Genomic DNA, 14596 nt, shown 5'->3' on the forward strand with positions numbered 1-14596 from the left:
CACAATAATACTGTTTTTGTTATAGTATTTTGTTCAAATAAATTTTAACCCAAACTTTAGCTTGTAGCTGCGCATGAATGGATTGCTCTTCGGTGTTTAGACTTTCAGCAGTGAATATTAAACTAAACTGAACTCAACCGAACTGAACTTAAACTGACATCATTTCAGTTCACTATAATCTTCTATGTGAAGCTGCTTTGACACAATCTACATTGTAAACGTGCTACAGAAATAAAGATGAATTGAATTGAACAACATATTTTTAATCCTATTAATTTTTGATTCATTATTTTGTACTGTACACCTACATTTTCCCTGGGCATCATCTTATATCCTCTGTGCATGCCATCCTTCACAGCTCCGTCTGTCTAATCCATTCTCTGTCATTCTCTTTTTACCAGTAGATGTAGAATTAGTAGGGAGCGCCTCTTCTGATAAATAGTTTCCTGTAGTGTCAGACATGACAGATTTTAGCCGACAAGATGTGACTTGTTGAGTCTGGAAGAATCCATCCAGTTCCGTGTAACACTAGCCAGAGTGTGTGTAAAAAAAGTACATCTTCTACACATCCTCCACACAGAGACCCTGTCAGGTGGTTCATTAAGCTTGTTTGACAGAAAGTTGTCTGTTGTTAGTTTGGTGTCAGCACTTCATTTGCGGAGATAGTCCAAAAAGCGCAAACTTTAGTCTGAAATCTGCAATTTGCCCTTGTTAATCTATCAGATCCACATTCGTTTAGCTTATCGGACATTGTTTAATCGTAGTTTAGATGAAAAGGCCTCGCTTGGACGATTAAATGTGCTTGTTCTCAATGGCCGATGAAAATAATCATAAATAATTTGGTGTCATCACCCAGGGAGTTCTTTTAAACAAGGATAATCAATGTCTTACGCAGGGAATCTAAACACAGATAGCAGATCATTTTGTTCTTGTATGTTATTATAGGATCGTCCGTAACTGCATGGACAGAAGCGCTCCGTCTAACTGCCTCCCAGTACGCACTAGCTCAGCAGTAGCAATGAGCCCACTGCGACCAGGCAGGGGGGATGAAAAGGAGCAGGGCGCAAGCGTCAAAAAGAGAAGCAACCCCAAGGAGAAGTGAAAAAGGCTTCTTTTCGGGGAGGCCTGTTTTGTTTAGAATTGGTCAAGCACAACTACAAAGATGTTGCAGGGGTACTGCCTTTGAAATTTTCCAAAAGAAAATGATTGTTGGATAAACCGCCCCCAAAACGCCACTCTCTGGCAAACGGAGGGAGTGTGACCTATGACCCTCAGTATGAAAGTACAGCGAGACGTACCCCTATATACCACCCTAAGCTCAACCCGCCCCGATTTCACCCCCTTTGCTCCACCTCATTCAAGCAAAAAGAGTGAGAGAGAAATTCATGTCATTCATTTTGCTTCTCATCTCTCTCTCTCTCTCAAGGCTGGGAGGGTGAGTCGTGTCTTAGGAGTCAAGAATTCAATTAGTTAAAAAAAGGCGAAAAAACAAGAAAGAAAGCAAGAAAAGAAAGAGTCTGCAACAATAAAGCGATAACGGACAGAATGTGCGTTCCCACACGTTAAATACAGGGCGCTTACTACTGAAAGCACAGCATGGGAGCTATAGCCTCTGACTGCAGGTGGTGTCCTGAATAATTGCAGTCAATATGCCCCTTCTATGCAGGCTTTGCACAAGCAGATCATTACACACATGCCACATACAGGTGTTCCCCAGGCGCATTTGAGATGGAAACTTTTGTTATTCCCTAAAAAGCATTTTTTTTGGGAGCTGAGAAGTTTGCTTTGAGAGTTTAACTCTGTGGCTGTGGTGTTATGCAAGACTGTCTGTGCTTTATTTAAATGGATAGAAATAGCCTGTTATCATAAAATGAAAAAAATAATCATAATTTAACCTAGAATGTATGATCACACTGTATATTCTGTCATAACCTTTTTGCTGTTAACAAACTTATGACTGTTAACTCGATAAACTTCTAATTTGCTGCAATATTATCAGGGTATCCGCAGGGTCTTAAAAAGTTTTAAAATGTCTTAAATTTCAAAAAGCAAATTTTAGGACTTTAAAAATCTATTTGGGCAAACACCCATACAATCACTAACAATATAAAATGTTTTTTTTTTTTTTTTTTAACTCTATTTACTTTTTAATATGGTTTAATTACCTTCCTTACAAATGGTTTCACTATCTTCCTTCATTAGTTTTTAATATTTTGTGGGGTTTTAACTTGGTCATTAAAAATCTTTAGCATTTAGCCTTGTGTAAGTCTGAAATTTAATTCATTATGGTCTTAAATGATCTTAAAAAGGTCTTAAAAAGTCTTAAATTTGACCTAATAAAAGCTGTAGAAACTATGATTATGGTTTAAGATTAGAAGGTTTAGGAATAATAATATCATGCAGATTATACACTTTGTAGGTAAATAAAAAGACAATATCTTAGTAATTGCAGGGAATAGTTGGGTAACTGAAAATAGGTACTGTTCATTTGTTTTATACAAGACAATAAGATTAGAGACTCAATTTTAAATGACAGTTTGAATCAGATTTTGGTGAATTGTTAAAAGGCATTACTGAGTTCACAGCTAAATCCCTTGTGATTACCTCACTTGTCAGTTATGTCTAGTTTCTGTATATCTTAATCAAAGTCAAATTCATTCATTCATTCATTTTCTTTCGGCTTAGTCCCTTTATTAGGGGTCGCCGCAGCGGAATGAACCGCCAACTTATCCAACATATGTTTTACGCAGCGAATGCCCTTCGAGCTGCAACCCATCACTGGGTAACATCCATATACTCATTCACTCACACACACATACACGCACACTATGGCCAATTTAGATTACCCAATTCACCTGTACCGCATGTCTTTGGACTGTAGGGGAAACCAGAGCACCTGGAGGAAACCCACATGAACACGGCAAGAACATGCAAACTCCACACAAAAATGCCAACTGACCCAGCCGAGGCTCGAGTTCATAAATTGGGTTGCACTGTATACAGATCTAAATTCTTATAACTCACAGATTTGTAAAGGTTTTTATAGGTTAAATGAGTTTTGGCCTGCTAAAAACATTCTTAAAAAGATTATTTATCAAATCGCATTTCTGTCCCTGTCTTATTTTTATTCTAGTTTGAAAAAAAAAAAAACTGACATTACCAACTATTGAAAAACTGCTTGTGATTTAAAGATAGATTACAATGTTTGGCATAATGAAAGGGCAAGGCAGTGGCGCAGTAGGTAGTGCTGTCGCCTCACAGCAAGAAGGTCGCTGGTTCGAACCTCGGCTCAGTTGGCGTTTCTGTGTGGAGTTTGCATGTTCTCCCTGCCTTCGCGTGGTTTTCCTCCGGGTGCTCCGGTTTCCCCCACAGTCCAAAGACGTGGTACAGGTGAATTGGGTAGGCTAAATTGTCCGTAGTGTAGGAGTGTATGTGTGTGGATGTTTCCCAGAGATGGGTTGCGGCTGGAAGGCATGCGCATGATATAATTTATATTAATATGTTAGTATTAACATGACTTGTAAGCTTAATTTTAAATTAACTTATAAATAATTCATTTATAAATGAACATAAATAAAAAAAACATTCCCAACAACAAAACTGTGGCCAGTGAAAATGCGGAGTGGCTAGTAACTTTGAAAATCCAAAATTCACCATATCTAGTGAGCAAAAAGAGTTATTTTGTTTAGTATAAGCTTTGCAGTCTTGTCAACTGTACTCCTTTAAATGCATGACTTCTTTAAACAAAGGTGGATTCCGATAGGCTTTCATTATCATTCATTCATTTTCTTTCCTGCTTAGTACCTTATTTAATCAGGGGTCGCCAGCTTGGAATGAACCACCAACTTATCCAGCATATGTTTTACGCAGCGGATGCCCTTCCAGCCACAACCCAACACTGGGAAACACCAATACACTCTTTCATACACTTCACACACACTCATACACTACGGCCAATTTAGCTTATTCAGTTCACCTATATAGCATGTCTTTAGACTGTGGGGGAAAGTGGAGCACCTGTAGGAAACCCATGCGAACATGGGGAGAACATGCAAACTCCACACAGAAATACCAACTGACCCAGTCGGGGCTCAAACCAGTGACCTTGCTGTGAGGTGATCGTGCTACCTACTGCGCCACAATGGCACCCAATATCATTTACCAGCTGAACTTCATTATTACTATTATTATTGTTATTATTATTAGTATTATTATTATATACAATGACTTTTAAAACTTGAGCTAATATTAACATTCAACTTACATAACATTCAACTTTTTTTTTAGGTTTGTCATTTTTTTATTTTGTAATTGGTCAGATAAATCTGGCTCCTAAATGTTTAATATTAAGTAAAAAAATAATTTACGGCTCCCCTGTGAATCTTGTGCTCTGATAAATGTGTTTGTCATTTAATTCAATTATCATTTAGGCCATGCTTTGCGCAAACTTGCTGTTGCTTGATGTTTTTGTGTGTATTTTTTTGGGTCTAAATTGATGCGGTGCTGTTCCACTCGGCTAAGCAAAAGGTGGTGTATGGAATGTTCCTCTGACCTCAGATGCAGGGGACATGAACAGAAAGCCAAAAGGTCTGTGAACTCGGGTGTGAGCTGAAAAGGGGGGTTTTGGGGGAGCTGGGCTGGTGGACAGGGCAGGAGGGTCGACACAGAGAGGGAAAGAGAAAGACCCTGTCTATTGTGTTCCTCCAGCCAATATAAATACATCATAACCCTTTTCAATTCAAACATATTTAGGGACTAAGATGAAAGCACTCTAACATCCCCTTAAACAAAGCTAGGGGTCAGCTATAACAAATGAACAACATCCACTGCAAGGCCGAAGCACAGGGGTTAAACTCCCTTTGAACCCTGTCTTTACCCATGGGCCTTAAGGAGAGACTAAGTTGCATTTGAGTTTAATGGATTTTTTTTATTGATTATAAGTCCTTACACAATTATAGTCACTTTCACTGTATTGTTTTGTTTCCGTTTTGGGATTTAATTTTATATAAATCATATTGTAGTTTTGCATCACTGTTACTATTTTATATGTTATTCTTGGCTGAAATATGTTTTTGTGAGGGTTATGTGTGTGTGTTTTTATTTCAGTTGTTGGATCTTTTTTGGGAAGTAAAATACATATTTAACAAAATATTTATATGAATTAAAAAAGGAAGAGTTGGATTGTTATTGCCCACTTTCTTCCTTTTTAACAATTTAAACCATTTAAACCAAAACAATTATCCATATTTTGTGATCTGCAAGTGTTTTTAAAGTATTTTGTTTAAGAAAGTCACTTATTTTGAAGTATTTTAGTAATTTGTAACAGTATTTTATAAGAATTAACACAATAAAAATTTTTTGGACTATAATTTATGACATAAATCATTATATTATAGATCATTGCAGACCAGAAATGTTGTTTATTACTTTATAACATCAAATGTTGTCAGAACACACTAAAATCCCACAAGACAATCCAAAAAATTTAAAATAATGGAAAAACAGCCATGATTTGGGAGCACAGGCAACTGTTAATGAACAATTAATATTTTTTAATAATGTTTATAGTGCATTTATTACTACCAGCATGTCCGTGAATTTACTGAAACAACAATTGTTTGTTAGCACTCTTAATAGTGTAGCTTTTCATACTGTAGTGTAGGTTTTTATCTGGTTTAGGTTGTTGACCCACTGGACTACCAGATGGTTAAACTGGTTGAACACCATGGACCTGCTATCATTTTTAAAGAAACAGCATGTCTACTTGACCTGGTTTTTCTAGCAGGTTTGCCCCATGTTAATGAGTTAATCTTAAAGAACTGTATTGTTTTTACTGATATTATTTCTGTGTGTATTTCTATACATTAAATTTTGTAAAGATTTGTATCTCATGCTCGTAAAGGCTGCATTTGCAATCATATTATGAAATATTATTTCAATTTAAAGTAATAAATATGTATAATGTTTTTCTTTTTTTGTATTTAAAATACTTTTTTTCTTGGTGATGGGAAAGTCGAATTTCACCATTTTTTTCATTGCCACGTAATCTTTTAGAAATGATTGAAAATATTTCTTATTGCTATCACTAGTGCTGCACAATATATTATTTCAACATCAATATTGCAATGTACACATCTGCAAAAGTCCTATCATAGCATGTGCAATGACCAGTCGTGACTATAGTTGAACAGAAACAATAGTTTTTCGTTGTAAAATTTATCCTAAAAGTTTATCATTTGCAAGTTTTCAGACCTGTGATTATCATTAAGCATTTTAATACAGCTTGAAAGTGCAAGAAAGTCGGCTCAGTGGTGTAGTGGTTAGTGCGTTGACACATGCACTCCGGTGCTCGCGGCGACCTGGGTTCGATTCCGCCTTGCGGTCCTATGCTGATCCTTCCCCTCTCTCTGCTCCCCGTGCTTTCCTGTCAATTCTCTCTACTGTCCTATCAAAAATAAAGGTGAAAGCCCCGAAAAAAGAATTATTAAAAAAAAAAAGCGCAAGAAATTCTAACGTTTGCAGCTGTAAATTACACATATTATTAATATTTAATTAAAATGTATACAATGAATACTATTGAGTGATATTTTGCATTTAATTCTTCAAGTTTTGTTTTTGAATACTATACGATTTCTCAAAAAATCAGAAAAGCACTTTTTATTTCATTTGCACGCATCTTTGTTCTTTTGTATTCATCTATGCTTGTTATTTGGGTAATATGTCGAATGTAACGTAGAATAAGTCTAATCAACCTAAACTTATGAGTTCGTTCTCAAAAAAAAGCTATTCAGGTCATCTGGTGAAATTGTATTTATTGCAAAATATATTGCAGAATATATAAAATTACGCAATATTCATTTTTTTCCATTATCGTGCATCACGAAATCATGTTTCATATCATTCGATATGGATAATTATTAAATATTTTTTAACAATACATTTAGGAATATTAGGATTTGTTTTATTATCTAACCACTTTATTTTAACATTTCATGACATATTTTAACATTACTAAGGCAAATAGTTTTAATAGTCGAAAACAAAAATATTTAAACAAAATATCTGATCTCTTTATAATAAAATAAACATAAGTGTTAAGAGACTTTAAAAATGAACAAACAAAATGTTACAAAGTTTGTGCAATAGTAAAGGTAGATCAACACCTGTAAGGTGTAAATAATAATATTACAGTAAACTCTATAAACAAAACAAACTATGATAATCAAATCTGCTTTCAAGTAAAGGAACCAGCCATCATTATTCAAATCGCAACATTACAAATAGTAAAGTTGGATGAATACATTACCCCTATGTTAAAAACTCTTCAAGATGGGGTGCTAGTGGCTGGGACGCACAAAAAAACCCAAAAAACCAAAAAGTCAATCTGGCGACATTCATCATTTTTTATTTACAGTCTCTTTACTGCTGCTACGGCACTCAATTTCACATGTGTTGTTATTCTGACCTGAAGTGACAAGCGTATGGATTTCTTGACCATTTACAATGGGCTTTGCACTCACGCTCCCCTGGCGTCTCTCATAACTATATGCGATCATCAAGTGTTTTCTCTGAGGATGACAAGTGTATGGAGAAAAGTAAAAAGATCTGCAGTGTTTGGATGCACTGTGTGTCTGAAGTAATTAGTCTGCTATTATTACTGAAATGTGGATATTCCATACAAAGTGTAAAGCAGATTGGTGATTAAAATATTATATTAATAAATATATCTGTTTAATAAATCTTTTTTGTTTAAATTCACTAAAATACATTGCCTATATTCACTGAGAAATGGATACAAATATTCATATGCTGAGTCACTTGTGCGCTGCTTGCACAACATGTGCGTGTCACCCTCATGTGCACGTCCTACAAGTCGTGTGCCTCCATTGGAAATGACAAACCGACACTCTAAGCTTATTGGCATTGCTTCCAAGGTGCTCAGCAGCCACATTTTAATAAAACTATAGCCTTCATACTGAAACTTCATACCGAATCTTTTTTTTTTAATCAATATTGACAATGGTGTTCGGTCAACAAATATCGATAACAATTATATCACCCAGACCTATCGTGCAGCTCTAGTTATCACTTTTCTGGTTGACATTTTTCTTTTGAAACATTTCTTTTTGAATGAAATAGTCCATTTCAGTTTGCGTTTAAAATGCGAATAAATGAACAAAAACTAAAAAATATATACATCAACTTTTCTTCTTCTTTAAATCTCTTTGGTGCATTTATCACATTTCCAGTGATGTGTGCGGTTTGGTAGGAAAAGCGCTTGCGGTGGTCTTGACCCAATATGTGTGGTTGCTTGTGTTGGTTTGGCACTAACAATGTTGTTACTGTGGAGTTCCTCTCCCAGCAGGGGCTGAATTAAAGTTTGTGTGACCCCGGCACTAATTTCATGCTGCACAGTTCCTCGAATAATGATGTCAGCTGATTAGGTTACCAAAATGGTTGTGTTGGCAGTGAACCCCTGACATGTTCTAATGATCCTGAGGCGTGCTGGGTTTTTTGGGGCAGAGGAGTTGGGGTTCGGGGTGGGCAGCGTGGGCTGAGGGGGGCTTTGGAGGGAGATTGTCCATGCCCTTCGGTTTAGAAGGGGGCGTAAGGTCGAGGGAAGGTGGAGGCACATTAGGCGAGAGAGAGGCTTTGACCTTTTACAGCTATAATATCACTAGGAGTCCCTTTCAGATCAATCAGAACTTGTCTGGCAGACAAAAATGTATTTAATTGTGGTGTTCTATTTTTCTCCTTTTCTCTCCCTCCCTTGTGTTTTTTCACAATCGGACTCACTGAGGGAGAAGTAATTGAAGTAATAGAGAGTAATAAGGGCTGGGAAGAGAGAGCTTTGGCCTTGCCCCTATTGTATCTTGTGTCACACGGGTTCAAAGGTCAGGCAGCCTGCATATTCTATTAGGGCGCACGGCCTTCATTGGGGCAAATGAGTTTACCCAACAGTAATTAAAATGCCAGCACTGGCCAGGCGAGCTGAATATGGTTGATGGGCCACCGCTAACTGGGTTGACAGCTGCCATGGCTGTCTTTGCCAATATGCTTGGGCCCTCAATGAGCAAACTAACTGAAGCCATCACAGACGTGAACGCATGTTCCCTCAACTTTACTAGCGCTCTCCCTCTCTTTCTTTCTGCTCTTTCACTCCATTTTCACACCAGAAATGGCTCTTTGCTCATGTTTCTCAATTTTTTTCAAGTCTTTTAATGCTGGGGTTTTGTTTAGGACAATGTTTTTTTATTTAATAGATTTTTTTTTTTAATTCTGCTCTGAACTCAAGTACATCCCATTGTTCAAATCTACAGTGCTCAGCATGAGTACACCCCATTTTGAAAATGAATATTTGTATCCATTTCTCAGTGAATATAGGCAATGTATTTTAGTGAATTTAAACTAAAAAGATTTATTAAACAGATATATTTATTAATATAATATTTTAATCACCAAACATATTTAGAAATTGAAAGATAATACAATTAAATTTAAGCAAAATACTGCAATTTTTTTTTTCAAATTTTTTTGCTTCTCTTGTTTTTTTCTCTTTTTTTAACTGTGTATTTAATATTTTTCTATAACATAAATTTGAGCGTACTCATTTTTGGACCATTAATCATAAGTTATTTTGTTAGATAAGCTCCAGATTTGGCTTCAGTACTGACTAATCTAATGTATATGCACTAATATAATACTGTAGACCTTCGTATTAAAAATATGACTTTAACAGATAGATTAGCGAGGGGTGGACTTATATCACTGTAGAGTCTGAGTCTATCTGCTTTGTCTCCATTTTCAAACAAAGGAGAACTAGCTTCAGGTTGATCTTGTCACAATTTTAGTGTGACTTTTTTGGTTCGGTTTGTAGTTAATTTTAAGTTAACAATTGAATTCAAGCATGCCATTTCATTCACATCTAACCAAGTGCCCCTGTGCTTTTTCACATTTCAGAGCTTTGTATTTTGTTTATGTATAATGTTTTTTTGTTATATTTCATGTTATATTTTAAAAGACTTGCTGCGTTTTTGTTTGATTGAATTAGTTCACCTCATCAACTGTTTCAAAAACTATAACCAACTGTGTGTGTGTGATATTTTTCCCTTCCATTATCAAATGAAACATGGCTCTTAACCTTGTGTCTTAGGTTTTTGACATGCTTTAACTTTTTTTTTCTCAAGCCATTTTATGTTTTATGTCTAACAAACCACAAAGTATGTGTATGTGAAATATTATATAGAGATAAATAAGTCTGTAAAATAACAGAAAATGGGCTGTCAGTTTATTTGAAAATTTCTGTACCGTGATATACAACACCAACCCAGACAATATATCACTTTAAACTATCAAATAGTTTCATAAAAATTACGTTTTCAAAATCCCAAGGTTAAAAGTTGTTGGAAGAAAGTTTAAGCTCTTATACTGCAATTCAGAGGAAATGGGGAAATATAAAAACACGAATCACAACATATGGCTTTTTTTTTATTTACAGTTTACTACCTCCGCTAATAATGATATTTGATCCTTTGTAATTAATATTAATAATACATTTACAAACTTAGTATAAAGTGCAGATTTGTTATGTTTTGTTGCTTTTTTTTTACAAACATTTTGTTTTTACTTTATGAATATTGCAAATCTGCTCTGAAATCAATCTAGAGGGGAGCTCAATCAAATTGTGCCCCCCCCCCCTCCGTATTCGAACCAAAAATGGTTTTCTTAACATCTCTGTGTTTTCAAAGATTTGTCTCATGTCTACAACACACCTTTACATTCAAATCGAACTAACAGTGTACTTTTTCTTCATTTTGAAAGTAAAATGGCTTTACAGTTTGTTTACGTGTTTCATTTTGTTTCAGTTCATTTTGTTCAAATATTCAAATTATGTTTGTATCATAAGCACACCTTTCCATTAAAGTCCTTTCAACTGTCAGTGTGTGTGTGTGTTGGGTTATGTTTGTATGTGTATGTGAGCGAGATGAGGGGTCACTGTCCCTCTTTCTGTTTTTTGTGCTGGGGCTTTGGATTTGGACACCAGGCGCTACAGAGCTTATTCACACGGGCTGGTTGTTAATTTGAGGCCACACTGGTATTCCATTGTGAAGCCTGTTTCTTTGGTTGATGTTAGTGGGAGGGCAAAGAGCCCCCTGCTCTTTCTCTGGGTTTTCTCTGGAGGTATGAAAGTATGTGAGCGAGGGAGATGCTTTGTGATTTGTCTAGTTTTACGTGCCCCTCGCGTGGTGCGTCGGTAAGCATTCGCTGCGAGGCAGGTTGTCGCCGCACACACTTTACATAGTTGGCACAGAGACTGAGAAAGCATTCTGTCAATGAAAGAGACCATCCCAGCAGGGCATTGTAGGAATACCTGAGTGCTAAAACAGGCACATTCCAGTGTGTTCACTGGTGTGAGGGCTCTATTGTTCAGCTCACCTCCGAACACAATGCAGGGAGCAGGAGAGCCTTGAGCCTCGCCCGCCAATCCCAGCTGTCCAGGAGGGCCTTAATCCCCGACTATCAACCAGGTCAAAAAGCACTGCACTCACACACCCGCCCACCCGTACCTGCTCCACTAATTTCAACCTGTCACCCGGCTAAAAAGGAGGCATCCCAGTGTTTTTGTTTCTCTTTTTTTCCCCTTTCTTCCCTAGATGTCTCGTGAACGAAAACACATCTGTGGATATAACCACTGTCTCAACATACCCTTCAACCACTCTTTACACCTCGCCGCGCTCCATTCGCTTTTCAAAATTTGTTTTTAATGCACCGTGTGTTTTCTCTCCAGGAGCTAAAATATTGCTCCAGCGATACGTCATCGGCTTAGTATTTCAATGCTAAACGTATTAATAGTCGGGGAAAGATTGTTTGAACAAATGTCCTGAAAAGCATTGAGGACTCTTAACCGCAGATTTTGTAAATCTTTAACAATAAGACATTTAAGCATCTACACTGTAAAAAAAATCCCTGTTAATGAACATTTTTCATATATTGTACTTCACAAATGTTTTTGGTTATTTATGGTTGTGAATTCCGTTCTGGGATGTTGATCTTGTGGGATTTTGATGTTGAAGATTCAACTCTACAGTTTATCAAAGTATAAAAACTCTGCGCCATTTCCTATTTAGCAAAAAAAAAAAATGCATTTTGCTCAACTGGAACCAACAAAGACCTCCAACCTTCATACAACTCTTGAATGAAACAATGCTCTTGAAACAATATACATACTACTTAAGAAACAAAGGGAATGTCTTTCATAAAATATGGATGCCTCTAATGCACCTCTGACTCTCTGATGCCTTTCATAATAAGTGTGAATTTACACAGTCACAGCAGAACTTTATTTGTTTATCATGGTTTTTGTATTCTGTTTGTATTTTTGTTTATTTCTTTATTTCTTTATTTATTTTTTATAACATTTGCTGCTACACTTTTTTTCTACTGATATCCCTGTCTTTGTCCCCTTTGTTGTTTGTGTTTGTATGGTTATCAAAACTAATAAACAAAAAAACAACAACAACGAAAAAAATTAAGTATAACAACGAAGTAATATGATTTATGTTAAATAATATATAGAGAAATGTGTAAAATAACAGAAAATGTGTGCTGCCAGTTTATTATAAGGATTTTGTACTGTGGTATACAACACCAACCCAGACAAAATATCATTTTAAACTATTAAAAAGTTTCATAAAAATAATTTTTCTAATTTCTCAAGGTTAAAATTTGTTGTAAGAAAGTTAAAGGTCTTATAATGCAATTCAAAAGCTTAAATAAATGGGGAAAAATAAAACCATGATTCGCAAAATAAAAAAATATGCAAATTTATGGCGTTTTTTACAGTTTATTTAATACAGTTATTTTATAGTGTTGTTATTATTTTATTGTGGTTATTCCAATTATTTAGTGCTGTTTAATACATTGCATGTATTTTGTAATCAATGAAATATATATATATATATATATATATATATTTGACTATTTTACTAAAGATCTTTGCATTTTTGCAGGACGTTTGTGACTGGAACAGCCTGCTGTGAGAATTTTGCTCCTCTTCGAATCTGGGACACTGAAAGGTAAATCATTTCTGTTTTACTTTGTTTTAATAATGGATATACAAATGTGTTCTTTTACATTTTATATATTTCATTTATAAGTCAAGTCACGTCAAGTCGAGCTTTATTGTCATTCTGCTACATGTGTGGACATAAAGAGGAATGAAATGTCGTGTCTTTTGGGACAACCGTGCTGTATAAATAAATCAGAAGTACAAACACAACACTGGACATAAGAGCTCATTAAAAAGAAATATGCATAACTAACATATACTATAAAATACTTAACTATACACAAAAAGCTATACAAGTACTTTTACATGAGACTGAACAATGTTGTGCAGTATATTGTGCAAGAGAGGTATTAAAGGTGAATACTGTGCAAAAGAGGTATTTAAGGTTTAATATTAGGCAAGAGTTATTTAAGATTATAGCAAGCAGTGCAACATGATTGTGGTACATTTATAGTGAGCATTGTTTTCCTTATTGAGTACTTGTAAGATGGAGTTTATCCAAAGTGTCAGGTGCATAAGAGAGAAATGTGTTTCTACAGGTGGTTTGGCAAGCCTACTTACCTGTGTGAAGCACAATTTGAAATGCGCAATGTTTCCAAGAGACATAGAGTGATTAAGAAAGTGTCTATAGTGCAAATGGTTTCCCCTGCTGCAACAGTCAGAAAGATGAGAGGGTGTCTTTTTTACAGGTGGTTTGTTAAGCCCACTCACCTGTATGGGACATAATCAGAAATTACTCTGGTATATTACTATTTACCCTCTTGAACCTGTCATTGGCATGCATCCTAAACCATTGCATTTCACAACTGTGTTTGTTAGTCTGTAAAAGATTGTTTGAGAGTTTTTTTTTTTTTCACATTGACCATGGTCTTGGCTTGTTCTATTTTCAAATTTTGAATACTGTATTGTGTCTATAGCTTTTGTCAGCCTATTGTGCAAAATATTTCACATTTAATAAGATGCAAAAAATCCATAGCTATTGTTGTTACTATTCATTCATTCATTTTCTTTTCGGCTTAGTCTCTTTATTAATCAGGGATCGCCACAGTGGAATGAACCGCCAACTTATCCAGCATATGTTTCATGCAGCGGATGCCCTTACAGCTGCAACCCAACACAGGAAAACACCCACACACTTTCTGTTGATTGTAGTTTCTGCAGATTTAAATCTTCAAACATTTAATGAATTGAAAAGTCACTAGTTGAAACTAATAATTTGACACAGTGAAAGTTTGAACCTTATCATGCTGATAGTAGCTCCCTCATTATCCCTTCAGCTCGCTCTTTTCTTTTTAGGAAGTTCAAAGCTGACTTAAAAATTCCTGTCATGAAAGGCCAGGCTTAAACCTGATACAACCTGACTGGTTTCCGTAATTCCCCAGCTTTACCTGCTGAATTCAGCCTGCTTGCATGTTGTCAGTCTAAGGAAAGTAAAAGGTGGGGTGGGGGGTACCGTGAGTTCCGGCAGCAAATGACAAGGAAATTCGAGACTGGGAAAAAAAAAAGAAATTGCGGAGAAGAAGTAGA

General features: G+C 35.8%; 1 protein-coding gene across 2 annotated transcripts in view; it reads left to right on the forward strand.

Moving 5' to 3' along the window:
* The window catches only part of fbxw4 (F-box and WD repeat domain containing 4), a 60247-nt gene that overhangs the window by 17766 nt on the left and 27885 nt on the right, over window positions 1-14596 (forward strand). For both annotated transcript variants that reach the window (NM_131521.2, XM_073919899.1), the window contains exon 6: window positions 13011-13076. In NM_131521.2, the coding sequence (NP_571596.1) occupies window positions 13011-13076 (66 nt within the window). The remainder of the gene's footprint in view (window positions 1-13010; window positions 13077-14596) is intronic.

The sequence above is a fragment of the Danio rerio genome, chromosome 13 (genome assembly GCF_049306965.1).
Source record: "Danio rerio strain Tuebingen ecotype United States chromosome 13, GRCz12tu, whole genome shotgun sequence".
Taxonomy (NCBI): Eukaryota; Metazoa; Chordata; class Actinopteri; order Cypriniformes; family Danionidae; genus Danio; species Danio rerio.